Source organism: Hemiscyllium ocellatum, chromosome 26, assembly GCF_020745735.1.
Source record: "Hemiscyllium ocellatum isolate sHemOce1 chromosome 26, sHemOce1.pat.X.cur, whole genome shotgun sequence".
Classification (NCBI taxonomy): domain Eukaryota; kingdom Metazoa; phylum Chordata; class Chondrichthyes; order Orectolobiformes; family Hemiscylliidae; genus Hemiscyllium; species Hemiscyllium ocellatum.
This window is the reverse complement of record NC_083426.1, coordinates 14844145-14865439: the sequence shown is the minus strand read 5'-3', so window position 1 is coordinate 14865439 and position 21295 is coordinate 14844145. Positions and strand designations below refer to the sequence as shown.

At 40.4% G+C, this 21295-nt stretch overlaps 1 protein-coding gene across 1 annotated transcript; it reads left to right on the top strand.

Annotated features, from left to right (window-relative positions):
- The first annotated feature begins 8231 nt into the window (after positions 1–8231).
- LOC132828352 (gastricsin-like) lies at positions 8232–20569 on the top strand. The gene is made up of 9 exons (XM_060845380.1): positions 8232–8287; positions 9779–9944; positions 10936–11053; positions 11173–11291; positions 13620–13819; positions 16168–16290; positions 16374–16518; positions 18235–18333; positions 20414–20569. The coding sequence occupies exons 1-9, from the start codon at positions 8232–8234 to the stop codon at positions 20567–20569; spliced, it is 1182 nt and encodes a 393-aa protein (XP_060701363.1).
- Positions 20570–21295: the final 726 nt, after the last annotated feature.

The following is a 21295-nucleotide window of genomic DNA, read 5'->3' as shown; positions in this document are numbered from 1 at the left end:
CATCCTGGGATTTGTTTTATCTGGCCCTGGAAATTTATCTATTTTTAAGCTTGCCAGACCACTTGGAATCTCCTTTCTGTCTATGCTAATTTTAAAAATTGTATCACTGACCTCCTCCCTGAGTTTTAGACCCAAAATAACCCTGTCACGAGTGAACATCAGCGCAAAATATTCATGTAGAATCCTACCTGCATCCTCTGGTTCATGAACAAATTACTGCTGTCATCCTACTCTTTCCCTTATTATCCTTTTACCTTTTTGCACTTGTAAAGCAATTTAGGATTTTCCTTTATTTTACCTGCCAGTATCCTTTAATGTCCCCTTTCAGCTCTCGTAATGTCTTTAAGTTCCTGTTTGCACATTCTTGACTCCTCGTGCTTCTCCAGTGTTGAGCCCTCAGCATCAGCCATAAGCATTCCTTTTCCTCCTAATCCAGTACTGTAAATTCTTCTATCCAGTGTTCACAGGATTTGATGGTCCCACCCTTTTTAGATTACATTACTTACAGTGTGGAAACAGGCCCTTCGGCCCAACAAGTCCACACCGACCCGCCGAAGCGCACCCACCCAGACCCATTCCCCTACATTTACCCCTGCAACTAACACTGCAGGCAATTTAGCGTGGCCAATTCACCTAACATTTTTGGACTGAGGGAGGAAACCAGAGCACCCGGAGGAAACCCACGCAGACATAGGGAGAATGTGCAAACTCCACACAGTCAGTCGCCTGAGGCGGGAACTGACCCCGGGTCTCTGGCGTTGTGAGGCAGCAGTGCTAACCACCGTGCTGCCCACAATGTTTTTGTTCATTGGAACATGTTGGTCCTGTGCTCTTCATATTTCCTGTTCGGAGACAGATTTACCTGAAAGTATCTGGTATTAGTGTCAGCCTTCCTCAGCTGAGTTCAGGTTCATGCTTGTCCTTTTCCATAATGTGTATGAGGGCAATGAAGCCAGTTCCCCTGAAGCATTGACTTTCCGAACACAGCATAAAACATCTCAAATGAATTTTTTTTGCCTTAATGTTTTTTGGTTATTTGCTTCATCAGTGGTTCCAGATAATTCATTGTGATTGTAGCAATGGGGGAGGCTATTTGGTCCATTAATTCTTCACTAACAGTTACCCTATATGCCAGCTTGACAAGAGTATTACAAAGCAAGGCATGACAAAGGGGCCAGTAAATCTGATCACCTAAAGCTTAGTCAAAGAGAAATGTTTTAAGGAATAGATTAAAGGAAAGAAGTGAGGCTGGGAGGTACTTCTAGATCTTGGACTCTAGGCAACTGAAGGTATGGCTGCCATTAGTGGAATCATTATGATTGAGAATGTACAAGAGACTAGAAATAAGCAAATGCAGAAATCTCAGAGCATTTCTCCGGGTGCTCCGGTTTCCTCCCACAGTCTAAAGATGTGCAGGTCAGGTGAATTGGCCATACTAAATTGCCCATAGTGTTAGGTGCATTAGTCAGAGGGAAATGGGTCTGGGTGGGTTACTCTTCAGAGGGTCGGTGTGGACTGGTTGGGCTGAAGGGCCTGTTTCCACACTGAAGGGAATTTAATCATTGTGTGGTTTGTAGAGGTCACAGAGGTAGAGAAGGGCAAGGCTCTGGGAAGATTTGACAAAAAGGGATGAGAATTTTAAAATTGCTCTACTGAGGAACAATGCAGGCCAGTGAGGATGGGGGTGGTGAGGGGGTGGGGAGGAGTGATAAGGGAATGGAACTTATTGCAAGTTAAGACAGATAGTTGAGGTTCAGATGATATCTAGCTTCTTGATGCTATCTAGTTAGTTGAAGCAACTCATCCAATTTTTCATGGAATAAAAAAATGCAGGAAGAGTGTGAAATAAATCCTAGTGCCCTTTTTTCTTCCAATGCCAATCCTACATATTTGCAGTCGAATTCCCAATAAATGGGAATAAGATTTCATTGCCCTCTTAAACCTTTCATAAAGGCTCTATTAAAACTTTTATTTTAATTAGCATTTTCAAAGTCATCCTGGACTGTAAGCTTTCATTACTGATAATGTTCCACAATCTTATACTAGTTTTGTGGACCAAAGTTTCTTCCTGTAATGAAATGCACAGACATGCACGTGGTATTCAAACTTAACATAGTGATGTCTTGTTCGCCTTCTTTTCCTTGCTTTTACATCTAAATCCCTGCCAACCACATAACTGAATGAATGGATTGTCATCACCATTAAAGCTCTCAGCCCCTACAGCAATCTTTGATCTATACAGACCGCAAAGGATCCCCTGCAGTAATAATGAAAACATTTGGGTATAATTTCAGCTCTAAAGCCAAAAGTATTCAGTGCAACATATTGGAAATGGATATTTCTTGCAACATATTCCATATTTAATTATTTATAAATTAAACCACTTTAATGAATTTGTTTTGGCAACTAAATCTCAGTTTGCTCCTTCAACTGTTGGAATGATGTTTGATTGAATTAGGATCCTGGGGGCTTTTAACTATTCGGTTGGTAAATCTACTTTATCTTGCAAGAAAGCTGTCAATATGCTTCTGTCACTTGAGTAGAGTACATTGAAAGTTTATTGAAAGTTATCAACTTCATTTATTTATTTTCTACTGATTATCATCTTCTTTTGATTATTTTTTTTTCACAGCAGCTGTAATGTTCTGTGTAATTCCAAAACATTGATAACAAAGCATCAACTCAGTAATCATTGTGTGTTTTTCTGTTGCTGTAAGTTGACATTGTAGCCACAATATGTCAATTTACATTAGCTATTTCAGTGCCTTTGCGTGCAGTCTCTTAAAAAAGTCCTGGATTGGATTAGCAGATCAGTAGAAAGTGCAACAATGGAATCTGCAAATTTTCAAGTGTAAAGAATTTTGAATTCTTTTTGAATATAAGTATTTTGAATTTAAGTATTATTAATTTTTGGAAAGGGATATTAATGGAAATATTGGAAATGAAGTGTGATTATAAGTGTTTATTATTTTGCTGACAAGCTATCTCCTGCTAATAGAAAGCCATAGCAACAAATTTCCTGAATACCACCTCAAATAGCTGATGCTTTCTGGTATATGTTGGCCATGTGCTAGTCGCTCCCCACTCACCAACGTGGCCATTTGTCATGGGGAGATGTAGACAGTGAGTGCCCAAATGTTACTTAGCCATAGAAGCATCATTTTCAAAAGATCTGTGGTATTTTCTGGGTCTGATAGACCTATAGGTTTGTGCTAAAAATCAGCAACAGGGCCATCTATTAGAATGTGACAGCCTTGCCATTATCTGCTCCAAACCAAAAATGTAAACTGCTTGTAACAGATAACTAAGCATATTAGTTTCCCAAAATCATCTCTGTTTTGGTCCAGAGTTTATTAAGGCTAAGTTCTGTCTATCCTTGATCACTGAAGGCAAAAACTCTCAAATTTGTATCCCAAAATTGAATTATTCCTATCATTAGTGACCTTTGGCTGCCTAAGCTTTGGAATTTTATTTATTTATTCAAGGAATGTAGGCTTCGCTGGCTGGCCAGTGTTTATTGCTCATCCCCAGTTACCCTTGAGAAGGTGGTGGTGAGCTGCCTTCATGAACTGCTGCAGTCCACTTGCTATGACCCACAATGGTGTAAGGGAGAAAATTCCAGGATTTTGATTGTGAAAGAATGGTGATATGTTTCCAAGTCAGGATGGTGAACATCCTGGAGGGGAACTTGCAGGTAATGGTGTTTACATGTATCTGTTGCTCTTCTTCTAGATGGAAATGGTCATTGATTTGCAAAGTGCTTTCTGAGTATCTTTGGGTGAATTTGTGCAGTGCATCTTGTAGATAGTACACAGAATTGCTATTGAGCATCAGTGATGGAGAGAGTAGATGTTTGTGAATGTGGTGCCAATCAAGTGGACTGCTTTGTCCCAGATGGTGTCAACTCATTCACTTCTAGGGTGTTGTTGAATCTGCCCTCATCCAGGTAAGTGGGAGTATTCAGTCCTGACTTGTGTCTTGTAAGTGTTGGACAGGCTTTAGGTAGTCCAGAGGTGAGTTATACACTACAGTATTCCTAATCTCTGACCTGCTCTTGTGGCCACTGTTTTTTTGTGGCAAGTTCAGCTGCTCAAGTTGGTCAATGGCAGTCCCAAGAATGTTGGTCATGGGAGATTTTCAGTGATGGTATACCATTGAATATCAAGGGGTGTGGTTAGATAGTTTCTTATTGGAGATGGTCATTGCCTGGCATTTGTGTGGCATGAATGTTTCTTGCCACTTGCCAGCCCAAACCTGGATATTTTGTTGTTGCATTTGAATCTCGACTTGTTTCAATATCTGAGGAGTTGCAAATGGAGCTGCACATTGTGCAATCATTAGTGAACATTCTGATTTCTAACCTTATGATGGAGGTAAGTTCATTGATAAAGCAGCTGAAGGTGGGTGGGCCCTGGACACTGTCTTGAGAAACTTCTGCAGAGATGTCCTGGAGCTGAAATAATTGACCTCCAACAACTATAACCATCTTCCAGGTATGACTCCAACCAGCAGAGAATGTGTCCCCTAATACCAATTGATTCCAGTTTTGCTAGAGTTCCTTGATGCCACACTTGGGTGAATGCAGCCTTGATGTCAGGGGCTGTCACTCTCACCTCAACTCTGGAATTCAGCTCTTTTGATGTTTGAACCAAGGCTGTAATGGGGTAGGAGCTGAGTGGTCCTGGCAGAACCCAAACTGGGTGTCACCCAACATGTGCTGCTTGACAGCACTGTTCTTGACATCTTCCACCACTTTACAGATGATTGATAGTAGACTGATGGCTTGGTAATTGATTGGGTTAGATTTATCCTGCTTGGGCAATTTTATACGTTAAGAGGTAATCGTCAGTGTTGTAAGTGTGCTGGAAGACCTTGGCCAGGGGAGTGGAAAGCTCTGGAGTACAAGTCTCTACTACTATTGCCAGATTGTTGTCAGGGCTCACAGCCTTTGCAGTATCCAGTGCCTCTAACAATCAAGCATTCATTGAGACCACACTGACCCTTCGAAGAGCATCTCATGCAGACCCAACCCGCTATCCTATCCCTGTAACCCTCCATTTCCATGTTTTTAAAGTTGTTTCATTGTGATGTAAGTTATTAGCACAAACTTCTGATCTGCCAACTGCAAAACAGCAACTATCAAATGCTGACTCCTGATGAGCTTGTGACGGGGAGGATGTGAATGGCAGAGATAATGTAGTTTAACTTCAACATGAGTAACCAATACATAAAGTGCTAAAACTTTCATTTGCCTAATATTGCCATAAACTAAGCCTCAGACACCATTGAAGTTTTGGATGTAGGTTTGTTCGCTGAGCTGAAAGGTTCATTTCCAGACGTTTCGTTACCTTACTAGGTAACATTTTCAGTGGACCTCATGCGAAGCAATGCTGAAAATTCCTGCTTTCTATTTATATGTTTGGGTTTCTTTGGGTTGGTGATGTCATTTCCTGTGGTGATGTTATTTCCTGTGGTGAAGTCACCTCGTGTTCCTTTTCTCAGGGTTGATAGACGGGGTCTAATTCGATGTGTTTGTTGATAGAGTTCCGGTTGGAATGCCAAACTTTTAGGAATTCTCGTGCGTGTCTTTGTTTGGCTTGTCCTAGGATGGATGTATTGTCCCAGTCGAAGTGGTGTCCTTCCTCATCTGTATGTGAGGATACTAGTGAGAGGGGGTCATGTCTTTTTGTGGCTAGTTGGTGTTCATGTATCCTGGTGGCTAGTTTTCTGCCTGTTTGTCCAATGTAGTGTTTGTTATAGTCCTTGCATGGTATTTTTTAAATGACATGAATTTTGCTCATTGTCTTTATAGGGTCTTTCAAATTCATTAGCTGCTGTTTTAGTGTGTTGGTGGGTTTGTGGGCTACCATGATGCCAAGAGGCCTGAGTAGCCTGGCAGTCATTTCTAAGATGTCTTTGATGTAGGGGAGAGTGGCTAGGGTTTCTGGACGTGTTTTGTCTGCTTGTTTGGGTTTGTTGCTGAGAAATTGACGGACTGTGTTCAGTGGGTACCCATTCTTTTTGAATACATGGTATAGGTGATTTCCTGCTGCTCTGTGTAGACCTCGCATGAGGTCCACTGAAGATGTTACCTAGTAAGGTAACGAAACGTTTAGAAATGAAATGAACCTTTCAGCTCAGTGAGCAAACCTACATCCAAAACCTCAACCTGAGCTACAAATCTTCTCAAAACTCACTAAGACCATTGAAGTGCAGACACCAACAGATATTCCAGGCTGTTATCTCGATCTGCTTTTGGCAATCTTGGCTTATAAGAAATTAGAGCAGGAGTAGGCCATCTGGCCCATTGAGCCTGTTCCGCCATTCAATAAGATCATGGCTGCGTTCCATTTATTCACTTACTCACCATAACCCTTAATTCCTTTACTGTTTAAAAATCTATCTATCTTTGCCTTAAAACCTTTCAATGAGTTAGTCTCAACTGCTTCGCTGGGCAGGGAATTCCACAGATTCACAACCCTTTGGGAGAACGCGTTCCCCCTTTATTTTGAGGCTATGCCCCCTAGTTCTAGTTTCCACGCCAGTAGAAACAACCTCCCTGCTTACATCTTATCTATTCCCTTCATAACTTTATATGTTTCTATAAGATCCTACCTCATTCTTCTGAATTCCAATAAATATAGTCCCAGTTTACTCAATCGCTTCTCATAAGCCAGCCATCTCAACTCTGAAATCAACCTAGGGAACCTCCTGTATACCCTCTCCCGTGTCTGTACATCCTTTCTCAAGTAATGATATAAAACTATTTACCAAGTCTGCTTGAATTTTTTTTTGGAGAGGTTTTATCTCAGCATGAATAACTGATGCTCTAAGGATTAGTTTTAGATTACTTACAGTGTGGAAACAGGCCCTTCGGCCCAACAAGTCCACTCCGACCCTCCAAAGAGCAACCCACCCAGACTCATTCCCCTACACCTAACACCATGGGCAATTTAGCATGGCCAGTTCACCTAACCTGCACATCTTTGGACTGTGGGAGGAAACTGGAGCACCCGGAGGAAACCCACACAGATACGGGGAGAATGTGCAAACTCCACACGGACAGTTGCCCGAGGCAGGAATTGAACTCGGGTCCCTGGCACTGTGAGGCAGCAGTACTAACCACTGTGCCACCATGTTTTATTGACCTGCACAATGAAATAAGTGCTTTGGCACCTTAATTGCTAAATGTTACTGTTTGATTTCACTCTTAAGAGAAGGCAGTTTTACTTGATACATGGAACCCAGTGAAACTATATACTGTAGTTCCTGCGTGACTGAGTGCATTGTTCAATTGAGATGATCACATGGTTCAGTATATCCAACTACTTTCATAGAATTCAAGGTTTTGGAGCTTGAAAAGCTGAATGCAGTGCTCATGCATTTTAGAAACAAAGATGTTAGAGCTACAGAGATCTGCAACTCAGGGAAAGGCTGTTTGGCCCATCACACACGTGCCAGTCAAAAACAACTATGTAACTGTTCTAATCCCATTTTCCAGCACTTGGCCCATTCCCTTGTATTCCTTGGCATTGCAAATTCTTACAATACACCTTGCTGGATATAGTTATGTAGGCAAAAGGAAGGAAGGGGTTTAGAAAACAGCACAGAGCTCCATGAAAAACCTCAGGAAGTGGTGTTCTTGAGCCCAATTCCTCAACCCTTCATCCTGCTCCCCATGAATCTCTGAACACATGACCTTTCATAGCTGTTACGTTAGCTGATGACAATTGTTCTCTCTCCTTCGGGTCTGCCATTATCAAAACAAAACTCATATCTCCTCTGCCCATGCAAACCTCTGCCTCATCCCCATCCTGTATCATTACAGAGATGCAAGACTGTTTTTTGTGAATAATATAAATGTGTGTGCCTTTACCTAGAATGGACTAGCTTACTCTCCTCAGTGAAACAGCTTTTCCCTCACAATTTAATTCTCATCAGAATGAATAATTGCTTGTTTGTCTTCAGATGTATGACTCCTGGCCACAAAATTGTTTCAAGGTGAAAGGAGGTTCAATTATTTGAAGATTATTTTGTTTGTATTTAAACAAAGAGCAATCTAGTTCAGAATCGGTGATAACATGACCTTCATTAATGAACTTGAAAAGCAGATTGCACGATTACTCTTGAGTATAAAGGTACTGAGCCTACTGCAGTCTCTAGCACAATCCTAGGAATTGTGTGAATCTCACTAGACTCTGACTTTTGGTGACACTACAACGAGGAGCAAAATGAAATTGTTAATCTTTGCCTTGGTCTGTATCCAACTCTCTCAGTGTTTCCACAAGTAAGTCACTGAACAATTTATTACTTTAGCATGAAATTTTTACCAGATTATATGATGGTTTGTTTCTGTGCATTCAGTTTCTATTCATTCTGCTATTGGAGATGCTGGATTCATTAATTCTGTCTGATGCAAAGCTTTATTTTGCAGTCAAATATATGAGAAGCAGATGGGCAAAAAGGCAAAGTTGCTGCCATTACTGGTCAAATGAAAAAAACTCTTTTGAAATCCTATGTATCAGAGAGCCATGAAGGCTCCCGGTTAAATTTAACGAAGACTGGGATTGGGCACTGAATTGAGGGATATTGTGATACTGTGGGAAGGTGAAGTTGCTGTAGAGGATCAGTCATGATAATGAACGCTGCAGCAGGCTCTAGAGGCTAAACACCTAACTCCTGCTCCTCTATCCTCTGTTCTTGTGATGTAAAATTAGCGGATATGAGCAAAATATTAATTTTAAGGCAAGGTGGAAATTATCTCCCAATGTTTGGATCAAGGAGTGTCTCTGTCCAGAATAAATACCAACTCTTGAGGTCAATTACTGTTTGTTTGAACATTCACCTAAGTATGTGAGCAGTATCTTTTACCACCCTGCCCTACAAAAGCACCACTGAGAAGTGTTGCACTATATTAATGAATTATTTCAAATTCCCACAATCTTCTGACTGCTACCAACTAATTCAGGCTTAAATAGTTCAAGCAGAAGAGTTTGAGAAGGGGCTGATTACAGGAAGATTTGGAGGCTACAGAGATACCTTTGGGGAAAGATGAGCAATAATTCATGGAACATCTTTGATCTAACGTTACTCAGACAATGCCTTTGTGTGTACAAGGAGTCTACGATGCTAAGTAGTGGAATGCATTTGGGGGCATAGAGAATGAAAGCATATTTTTAATCAGCTTGTTCAGGGATGCTGTGACACATCTCTGGAGAAGTGGAGCTTGAACCTAATTCTGGGATAAAGTTTATAAACTTCATTTAAAGAGGTGAAATGGGTAGGATTTTTTTTAACAAGCTGGTAAAATCTGGTGATTTAATTAGAATGAATTTAAAATAATCTCTGAAACTCAAGTAGAAGCATTTATTAGGTCTGCAGAGGTGAGATTCAATTCTTGATGTAAAATCCAGATATAAAGCAAGCTAAAGAGTGTTGGCAGGAGCTGGTGTGGTTACTTTGGTTAATTAGACAGCCACCCTGTGGTTGTGAACAACAACAGTAGTAGAGGTTTGCTTCCTGTTCCTTGGGGCCTATCTCCTCAACCTACCCAAAAGTAAAACCACAGCATAAGGAAGTGGTTCAGTGACCGTTCAATAATCAAGGAATCCATTTGAAGAACATATTTCTGTTCTCACTCTCAATTCTTGTGGAGCCTTGAAGCATGTTGCATCTTAGAGTAGCAGCTCAGTACTTGATTTCCATTATTTACAAAAGGGCTTGCTCCAACCTTCAATTATTTGATTCTTGTTGATGGTATTTTTGAAATCGTTTTCAGAATGCCTTTGTACAGAGGCAAGTCTGTCCGAGATATCCTGAAGGAGCGTGGGGAGCTGAAAAGGTTCTTAGAAACGCACAAATATGATCCTGGCTTGAAATACCAGCATCTCTTCCCTGGATATCAGTCAGAGGATGCAAATGAGCCACTTGTGAATTTCATGGATGTAAGTTAAGAAGGAAACTATTTGAAGTGAAGAGGAGTTGACAAAGTTAGAATGCTAGTTCTTTGGGGTTAAGTTCCAATAGAGGCTGACTATCCAGCTCAAGTACAGGCAGGTGCTATGAGACTGAAGGTTATAAATGCTGCCAACATTTCCCTTGTTCAATTCATTGCTGGCTTTATAATTTCTGTCGTAGCTGCTGCTCCAAGGTGCAGAGCACATGAAAGCCCCAGTAGGGGCCATCAGTCTAGATACAAGAAGTTGCTCTTTTTAAATGTGATTTACAACTGTAAGAGCCAGCATGCTATTACCACCAATGTCAGTGATAATTAAAATCAGGACAGACACATTTCAATTTTAAGGGGTTACAGAGGGAAAGGAGTTAAGAGACAGTACTATTCAGCTAATGTGTACAATTTTAACAAAACTTTTAAAGAAGAACTAAGCCATTTCATTACCACCAATAAGGTGTAATCCATCAATGTTAGAAGGTCTTTTTCCCCAGAGTAGGGAGTCCAAAACCAAAGGACACAGGTTTAAGGTAAGAGGGGCAAGACTTAAAAGGGGCCTAAGGGGCAACTTTTTCATACAGAGGGTGGTGCATGTATCAAATAAGGAGGTGGTGGAGGCTCATACAATTCCTACATTTAAAAGACATCTGGATGGATACATGAATAGGAAGGGTTCAGAGGGATACGCTGGCAAACGTGACTAGGTTAATTTGGGGAATCTAGTCAGCATGGATGAGTGGCCCGAAGGGTCTGTTTCCATGCTGTACTATCGCTATGACTCGATGTTTATCTTTGGTGCCATGGCTTGCTGGCCAAATTTAAGCTCTCATTTCTAGAGGTACTTTTCTTGTAAATGTTTTTATTTTTGAAAGACATTAGTTGAGAAAATAATGAGATTTTGTTTTCTACCAATTAATGAAGCATAATTCATATCCAGACTAACCAATGGTTAATTCTAATATCCTTTCTCAAACTCACGCTAGAATTCCTACTACGGTTCTATTACAATTGGTAACCCACCCCAGAGTTTCACCGTTCTCTTCGACACTGGCTCCTCTAACCTTTGGGTCCCCTCTATCTTCTGTGGCAGTCCAGCATGTGGTGAGTATAACACCAGCAAATGATTATTTGCCCAATTCTTTTGTTTTGACACTGAATAATCCACGAACTTGCCACATCCTGTGAACGAAATAAATCATAACTCAATCCTCTCTCTTCAGAGAACCATCCCAGATATAATCCAAGACAATCCTCAACATTCACGACGAACAGACAAAGTTTCAGCATTGCGTATGGTTCTGGTAGTTTAACTGGATATTTTGGATTTGATACAGTTAATGTAAGTATTAATGATATCAATCAAAATGTTACCAGTCATTTTATAAAAAGGCCTTTCATTCATATGATGCCCACTGAAATATTTCTAAAACCTGGTCCCTGCTTTAATGTAAGAAATGTGGTAGGACATTTGGAGATAGTAAGGTCTAAGATCAGCAACAAGACAATTACCAGGTAATCTGTTTTTCTTGATGATGTTGAGGTATCCACATTAGCATTGCTTTCCTTTGCAGTAGCCCTGCGGAATCTTTTACAGCCACTTGGGTCAGACCCTCAGTTTTAATGTCTCATTCAAAAAGCAGCATAGCCAAAGATGTTGCACTCCCCCAGTGCTGTGGTACTGTGTCAGCCTAGAATGTGGGCTCAGCTCCTTGGAGAAGGGCTTGGCCCAGAACACTCTAATTCTAGAGAGTGCTATTTACTAAGCCTTTGCTGATTAGCCTAAGCTTATTGCCTCTGACTGGGGCGCTGTGATGCAAAGGTTGTGTCACCACCTCGAGCCAGGAGGTCCAGGTCCAACTGCTCTAGAAGTGTGACATATCTGAAGAGGTTGATCAGAAAATATCTCCATTAGCTGCTGGGCCTCCTACATTATATCTATGAATTCACTTCTAAAGTACTTCGTCGGTTGCAAAGTACTTTCAACCATCTGTTGATGAAAAGTACAATCTCCTTTAAAATACAAGGGGCTTTTGTGGTAACGCCCCTACCTATGGACCAGAAGGTCCGGGTTCAAGTCCTAACTGGGCCAAAAAGATGTGTCATAACATGTCTGAAAAGGTTGATTGAAATATCTGTTGTTCCTGATTGGTGGAGTGGGAACTGCTTGCTGCCGTGAATTCTATAATAGTCCTAGCTAAAACTATTTGTCAGTCACTCACATGCAGGAGGTGGGATTATACAAGGGAGTTATAGCTGTTTATGTGTGGGGGTATACTGGGCTAAGTCTATTGATAAATTAAAATTGCTCCCTTTTTTTGTTATCAACCAGCATTGGTCAGTGATCAATGTTGAACCTTTGAAGAATCAAATAATAAATCAATCTAACGTTTCATTCTTGATCCAAGAGTCTGCTGATTTCTGAATGATAAATCACAGGGCCCTGTATCTGAAGTTCAAACAACTGGTGTTTGTCATACAGCTCCCCACACATCGGAAGACTCACTTTCCCTCACCCAGGCATTACAGCAGGAATCGACAGGGACACAGGGATACATAAGAATGTGTTGCCCATTTGTGGAGTTGTTTCCTGCTAGACACCAGCCTGGGATCCACTGAAGAATTAGTGGGTTCAAGCAAAGAGCTTCAACCCATGTTGGTTGAGCATCAAAGCTCTCTATATACTGACTGTGCGCTGCTTCTTTCAATAATCATATTGCAGTCAGTCATTTTGTCTTGTTTGTTCTGCCAACTCAGTGATGTCCTGTATCATTGACAATTGCTGTCTGCACTGATAGTTATCATCTGACCAACTGATGTAAATATAGCATTAAAATGATACAGTCTACCTTTGGCATTTTATTAAATTGAACAATTGATCCTATAATCTTAGTTAAGCAGTGCAAATAGTGCAGCAAAGTTTGAGTTTATTACTAAAAGACCGACTACCAGATGATATGAATTAAGCAATTTTTAATTAGAGGAGCAGACTGTATGTTACGAACAACTTTGGGACGAGTTCAGGTTACAATCTCAGCAGCTGCTCTTTGCGTTTTCCTCCAAAGGATGTCAGCAGTGGAACTAATTGTTATTTCTAACTCATTAACAGATTGATGTGTCTTACAAATGTCATCCAAATGGCTCCCCATTTACAAGACATGGGCGACGCTGGCTATGCCAGCATTTATCGCCCATCCATTAGTGCCCTTGAGAAAGACTGCTGTAGTCCATGGGGGTGGGGGGAGGGAAATAAGTACATATAGCAACGTGCTGTTAGGAAGGGAGCTGCTGTGATAACATACACTTTTCTATGAATAATAGTTATAATAGTGATGGTAACGACAGATACTGGCCTAAAAGAGAACAGACTGGGATATAGGATGGTCTTCTGTCCTGCTCCATCTGATTGGCGTGCAATACATTATACAGTACAGAAATAACTCTGTGGCAGCTCCCAGAGTCTAAACTGAGATTATTTCAATTTTAATAATGGAACAAAATTAAATAAATGCTGCTGATTTTGAAGCTATCTGTATCAGGAGTATTGATTCTTCTAATCCAACAACAATCAGTGGCTACGCCATTGAAATTACTAGTCATTTCGATTGATTTGTGTTTCTAAGTTCACAGTAATACTTTCTCTAATATTGCCTTTTTATCCCCACCCAAGGTTGCAGGCATTTCTATTCCCCAGCAGGAGTTTGGCCTCAGTCAGAATGAACCTGGATCTACCTTCTATTATGCAAAATTTGATGGAATCCTTGGTCTTTCCTACCCAGCGCTTTCAGCGGGGGGTGCCACCCCTGTGTTTGATGGCATGATGCGGAACAATCTGGTATCATCACCCGTGTTTTCTGTTTACCTGGGCAGGTAAGAGGATGGGGCCATGATGAAATCACTGAGACTCTAAATTGAAGAGTAGAGTTTCTTAAGAAACACAGGGAACCCCAGAGTCTGGTACTGGAATAGATGATTAAAGAAAGTCTTGCAATTATGTAGCATCTTTCATGTCCTGTGTGTTTATTGCCTATGAGTGACCCAGAAAGAGCAGTTGTTGTTCTAAAGTAGGAAGGTTACTAGCCAATTTGTGCTCAGGAAGGTCCCATAAACTGCAATAATCAGGTCATCTGCTTTTTTAATAGTAGAGGCTGAGGGATAAATACAGGCCAGAATATTAGAACAACTCTGAAGAACTTCTTCAAATATTATAGTGGGATCTTCTGTGCCTATCCTAGCAAGTGGATGGGGTCATGGTTTATAGCCTCATCTGAAAGCTGATAACTGTGAGTGTCAAACAAGATTTTTGTGCACAAGTTTCCATTGTAGGATTTGAAATTGTAACTCTTGCACTAAGCTACAGCTGAAGATGAACTGGTTGTTGAAAGTTCTATGTCACTAAAATACATTTTTATCTCAAATCAGAATATAATTTGTGAGTTATTATGACCTGTTTGAACAGAGTTGTGTCAAGGGCAGCTAACACAAGCCTATATTGTCACTTGAAATAATTACTTTTTTATAATAAGTAATTGTGAAGAAACCTGTGGTTAGAGATATGGTTTTCATGAAAGGTTATAAGGATAAGAAAGTCACTTTACAAAAATTCAAAGGGTATATTTTAAGAAAAAGACAGTTAAAAATAATTCACTAAAGTCCAGCTATAATCCTGACAAGTTGGGTTTTAGCTCTGCTTAACAATCTTAAGGATTCACTGATAAAAGAAGATGCACACAAACACATTTTCCTGTCTAAAACAGGAAACAAGCCAATGTGCGAAGTAATAGCTAAACCACATTCAGATAGAAGACTTTATAATTCACAAACACATTCTCATTTTACCATGCAAGTCCCCTAACTCAGGAAAGATTTTGACAAAATATTACTAATCAACAATGTTCGCATTCCTGGGTTATGAGGGACCCTTAGAGGGAGTTTGACAGTTCTAACTTTCCTTAGAGTTAAAGAAGGTTGTCTTTTTGTGAACTTAATGATCAAAATCAAAATTTGGAGAAAAAAATGGGATCTTGTGACAGCTCAGAAACCACATTTACACAAAAAAGACTAATGTTATATTCTCAAAGTACTGAGGACGAATCTGGATAAGGCAATTTCACAAAGCCAGCTTGGGTATATAATCTTCACCCAGGGGATTAAGATAAACGTTTCTTTAATATATAATGGATGTCATATGTTTTACTATAACATTTAAAATTTACAACTAGATTTACTATTGGGGTGAGATTGTACCATCTCTCTTTTTCTAGACCCTATCCAATGTTCTGATCTATTATTTCCACCAAGATTTTGAGTTGCATGTTGAGTTCTTCTATAAACCTTTATACATTTTGGTAATTAAAAGGTCTCACACAGCTGAATGCAGTACATTAATGAGAATTCTTATCTGGACTTTTACAATTACGTGGACAATTTATAACTGCCTTAAAAAGGCTATCCTAAAAATGGTAATCATTTCAGCAAGCTTCTTTCTTTTGAGAGAGATGATCAGTGCTTCAGAGCTATTAAACTTCCTGGGATATGCCTCTCTCAACCTAAAATTAAGAAGCAGCATTTGACAGGTATATCTGATCTGGGATTATCCTAGTCATAGGCTAGGTTTATAATATGACACATATTCTTGGTCACAGATTACTTGATATTAATTCTGATGCAGAATCTGAAGCAATATATTTTGCCTCAGCCTGACTTGGGATTATGCCAGTGAATGGAGAAGAAAAAGTGAGACTTGTATTTTAGTCAGTATATTGAAGCTAGGTCAGGGCAAACTAAATATGTCAATATAGATGATGAGTGACCTTATCGAAACATACAAAATTGTTCAGGGATCTTGAAGTGTAGATATGGAAAGGTAGTTTACCCTTGAGGAAGGATTAAGACGGCATGATCTCAGAATAAGGGATTGCATATTTAAATCGAGGATGAGGATGAATTTCTTCTCTCAGAGGATAGTGAATCTGTGGAATTCTTTATCACAGAGGCCTGTTGAGTTTGGATTATTAAGTATATTCAAGGCTGAGGTTCAATTAGTAATGATACCAAAGATTATGGGACAAAGGCAGAGAAGTTGGTTATCAGCCATGATCTCATTGAATGATGGAGCAGTCTCGATGGACCGAATGGCCTGCTTCTGCTCCTATGTCTTATGGTGCCTTAACACTGAGTAAAAGATTAGTAAAGTTGAATACCTTTCTTCTTTCCAGACAACCAAACAGTCAATATGGCGGTGAAGTGACATTTGGAGGGATTGACAATAGCTTGTATACTGGTGAAATTGTCTGGGTACCTGTCCTTCAGGAATTGTATTGGCTCATCCCTATGCAAGGGTAAGTAAGGAAAGACTGGTTGGTTATGAGTAGCGTGCACCATCCATAGATCAATAACCTAATAATAAAATTCTCTTCTTCAGTGTGCTTCTTAATGGTCAGTCAATCTTCTGTACCCAAGGCTGCCAAGCTATGGTTGATACTGGGACTTCCTTGCTCACTGCACCAAGTGAGGAATTAGAACAACTGATGCAACACATTGGTGCCTATCAGAACCAGTATGGGGAGGTAAGCTTTTCCAATATGTGCTTACCGATACAGACACTGGCCAGCCTCAGCGCTGGGGCTGTAGTGGTACTTGTTGACCACAATAGTGGAATCTATGTCACAAGACTATCCTTTCAGCTTTGGGATGTGGGTTTGATACAACGAACAGTGGTGGATTGCTGTTCCCTCTACCTGATTGTTGTGGGAGTCTTAAGCAGAACTAAATTTTGCGGTCACCTCTGAATCATTAATGGATTTAAGTCTTAATTGGTTTGTGCAAAATGTTCACTTTTAATCAAAGGAATCATGAAATGATGTCAGAAGTCACACAACACCAGGGTGTAGTCCAACAGGTTTGTTTGAAATCATAAGCCTGCTCCTTGAAGCTACTGATTTCAAATAAACCTGTTGGACTTTAACCTGGTGTCACATGACTTCTGACTTTGTCCAAAACTGGCACCTCCACATCATGAGATGATGGTATGGAAATGAAACTGTCCTAACAATGAACAATGCCTTCTCTTTTGAGACTGCACTTGGTGGGTGTGACTGGGGAAGTGAAAGGGAAGGATTTGACACTCTCGCCGAAGGCAGAACCAGTGTTTTGAAGCATAGTGCTCGTACATATGAGTCAATGCACTTAAAAGAATTAAAATTGCATCTTTCTGAAAACAAAAGAATTTAATCAGAGCAAGATAGTAAGTGTGTGATGTGGGGGGTGCATTGTGATATCATGTGGTATGTAGGGATAATATAATAAACAACATTGGGGTTCAGTAAGACATTTAGTACTCATTGAATCCAATGATAGTGGCACATTGGAGAAAGGAGTGGCTGTTTAATGCAATAGAACAAAATACTGAGTAAGACCCTCTCCTCTGTGGCAAAGCTTTCTATACAACTCCCGAGGTGAGGAAATCTAACCTTAATCCCCTTCCCCGTTCATTTTGGAATGATTTTAAACAGATCAAACTTTGAAGTTGACTCCCCATTTGGATAGAAATCATCTTTCCTAATAAACTTTAACAAATACCTTTGATACAAAATGCCCTGAGAAAATCAAAGCATGGAATAGGGTCAGGAGTAGGTCATTTGGTCCATGAAGTCTGCTCCACCATTCATTATGATTCTGGCTGATCAGCCTACTCAACAAACTATTTCCAAGTTTCACCCCATACCCTTTGATCCCTTTATCCTGGCTTCTTCTTGAAACCATTTAATATTTTGGCCTCAACCACTTTCTGTGACAGAGAATTCCACAAGCTCCCCACTCTCTGGGTGAAGGCATTTCTTCTCATCTTGGTCCTAAGTGGCCGACCCCATATCGTTAGACTGTGACCGCCTGGTTCTGGCCTCCCCAGTTATTGGGAACATCTTTTCTGCATTTACCCTATCCAGTCTTGTTAGAATTTTATAGGTTTCCATGAGATCCCACCTCATTCCATCTAATCCAGGCCTAACTGATCCAGTTTCTCTTCATGCGTCAGCCCTGCCATCCCAGAAATCAAGTGAGGTCGCACTCCCTCCACAATAACCATTCTCAGGGAAGGGTACCAAAACTGCACACAGTATTCCAAGTGTGGTCTCAACATCTCAAGGTTCACACTTGCAGTGAAAAAGCAATTATTTGAGATAGGTTGTCGATGGAAAGATACCTTACCCAATGATTCCTTGCTGTATATTGCCTATTGAACTACACATGCAGACGTACTGAATGTTTTCTTCTTTATTTCACAGTACATGGTTAACTGTAATGCTGTTGCAAACCTGCCTTCGCTGACCTTTGTAATCAATGGAGTTGAACTCACTATTCCAGCCTCGGCCTACATCCAACAGGTGTGTACAACAGCTGTCTTTTTTTAAAAGCTAATGCTAGTTTAGTCAGATAAACTGCAAGATTAATTGGCTCCCTATTTGATTCACTCGGCAGGGTGGCACAGTGGTTAGCACTGCTGCCTCACAGCGCCTGAGACCCGGGTTCAATTCCCAACTCAGGCGACTGACTGTGCGGAGTTTGCACGTTCTCCCCGTGTCTGCGTGGGTTTTCTCCGTGTGCTCCGGTTTCCTCCCACAGTCCAAAGATGTGCGGGTCAGGTGAATTGGCCATGCTAAATTGCCCGTAGTGTTAGGTAAGGGGTAAATGTAGGGGTATGGGTGGATTGCGCTTCAGCGGGTCGGTGTGGACTTGTTGGGCCGAAGGGCCTGTTTCCATACTGTAAGTAATCTAATCTAAAAAAAAAGAAATGCGGCAGTTGACGCAGCCTGTTCCTCATCTTGTAGAGAAAATGGTAATAAGCAGCTTTTTCAATACAGGTGGTTCTGCTTCAATACGCATTTCGTTAACATGAATTCACTATAACACGAATGTTGAATTGAGGACATTGTTTCTAAAGCGTGAAGTTGTCAAGTGTGTATTAGTTATAACACGATTCCAGTCCCATTAGTTTAAATGGTGCAGCTACGACATGATTTTCTTAGAATACGGGATTGCACAAGAGTTGGACGACCGCGTTATAACAGAAATGACTAAACAACTAAATTGTTTCCATGCTGTAAAACTCTATGGTGGCTTGCCAGGCCATTTTGAGGACAATCAACAATAATTGAAGACATAATATGCTGAGTCTGGAGTTACATGTAGATCGGATTGGAAACGATAATAGATTTTGACCACTAAAAGACAAAATAATCTGCTTGTTTCATGCAATATTGATACTACATTTTTAATCCAGGTTTAAATTAAGTGAATATAAATTACACAGCTGCCTGAGATGTGATTTGAACTCATGACTCTAGATCATTACTCTAGCCCACTGAACTACAAAACATAATAACAAAATAACAAGGAGCAGGAGGAAGCAATTCAGCCCCTTGAGCCTAACTACATCTTTAATACAACCATAACTGATCTCAACTCCACTTTCCTGTCTGTTCTTCATAACTCTTCAACCCATTATTTATTAAAAATCTATCTCCTCCTCCTTACATTTACTTAATGTTCCAGCATCCACTGCCCTCTACGTCAATTACATAATCCTTTGTTGCTATTGCTAATTGTGAAGCATCAGAAACACATCATGGGCTTAAATTTCCTTTGTATTGTAGTGAAATCAGAAAACCTTTCTAAAGAAAATGTTTTGATTGTTCTGTAAAAAGCCCATAAGAAAAATATTATTTGGGGGAGCAAAATGTTACAAAGTTCTCGAACCTGATTTTGATTTGATCTCTCTTCACAATGTCTCATTTCAGTGAAATGCTGTGCTATAAATTTCTGGATGACTGCATTTACTGACGTCAATGCTGGATGTTAGGTGGCCAATGTTGTGGGAGGAGGAATAGATTCCCTAGTAGAACAATTTGCCCCTTCCCTTCCATCTCTCCCCACGTTGTTCCCCTCTTTCTTTCTCCAGTGGAATCACTGCCATCATGTGCTAACAGAACAAGTTTGAAATACCCAACACTAAATGGCTGAGCAAGTGAAGACACAACTTAATCCATTTGAGTGGGAATTATACACTTCACTGTCAGAGATAGCTGACTCCCCGTATGACCAAAGTTGAGAAAAATAAGCTTACCTTAACATTAATCAATTTAACCATTTTGTTTGTTCATTGTCAACTTTGTCATTTTTTTTTGTCAGTTCTACAATAAGGCCAAAAAAATGTGAACTGGAAGTATTTCTATAGAGTTTCAGTCTGACGGCTGAAGTTAATAAACCTGTCTTGATTATTTGAGAGTCTAATCTGTTCCTTGAGTCAAATTGTGTGGGTCGGCTCACTGTGGTAGTGTCCTATCCCTGGACAGGGACGCCTGGGTTCAAGTCCCACTTGCTCCAGCAGTGTGTCATGACATCTCTGAATAGGGTGATTAGAAAATAGCTGAGTCTAATAGTGTATCATTGTTTCATGTTTTACAGAGTTATGGCCAATGTCTTGTTGCATTTGAGCCCACCTACCTGCCAGCTCCTACCCGATATGGATCTTTCTGGATCTTGGGTGATGTCTTCCTGAGAGAATTTTATTCTATTTATGACAGAGGGAACAATAGAATGGGATTCGCTAAAGCTGCCTAAGCTGTGTACAATCTGATTTATCCTGCAAGGAAAGTAATATCTTCTCCAAGTGACTCTCTGCCTGTGATTAATGATCTTCCTGAATAGACTGATTATGGTATACTCTCGCAAGTGTTATTGCTACAAGGTTTTGTTCTGTTATTACTCAGACAGGACCTTACACATCCTGATTTTGCCCAGTGACTGCCACACCTATTTTCTAAAAATTTTGATTCCTTGATTGAGAAACTGTTTCTACCCAAAGGATATCATTGCTTTATCTGTAAACAATAAATATGATAAAACATTGAAAAAATAGTTATTGGTTATTGTTTCATTCACGTTTTCTTTGAATATTTGTCAGTATTGTTCAAGCACTTCTAAAATAATGGATTTCCTATCTCAGTTATTTTCTGGTTCTAATGTAAAGTCTGTTTTTCATGTTATTTCATAGAATCCCTACAGTTTGGAAACAGGCCATTGGGCCTAACTCGTCCACACCGACCCTCCGAAGACTATCCCACCCAGACCCATTCCCCTACTCTATTACTGTACATTGCCCCTGACTAATGCACCCAACCCACACATCCCTGAACACAATGGACAATTCATCTTGGCCAATTCTTCTCACTTGCACACCTTTGGACTGTGGGAGGAAACCAGAGCAAACTCCCGCAGACTTGGGAAGAATGTGTGAACTCTACAGACAGTCGCCCAAGGCTGGAATCGAACCTAGGTCCCTGGTGC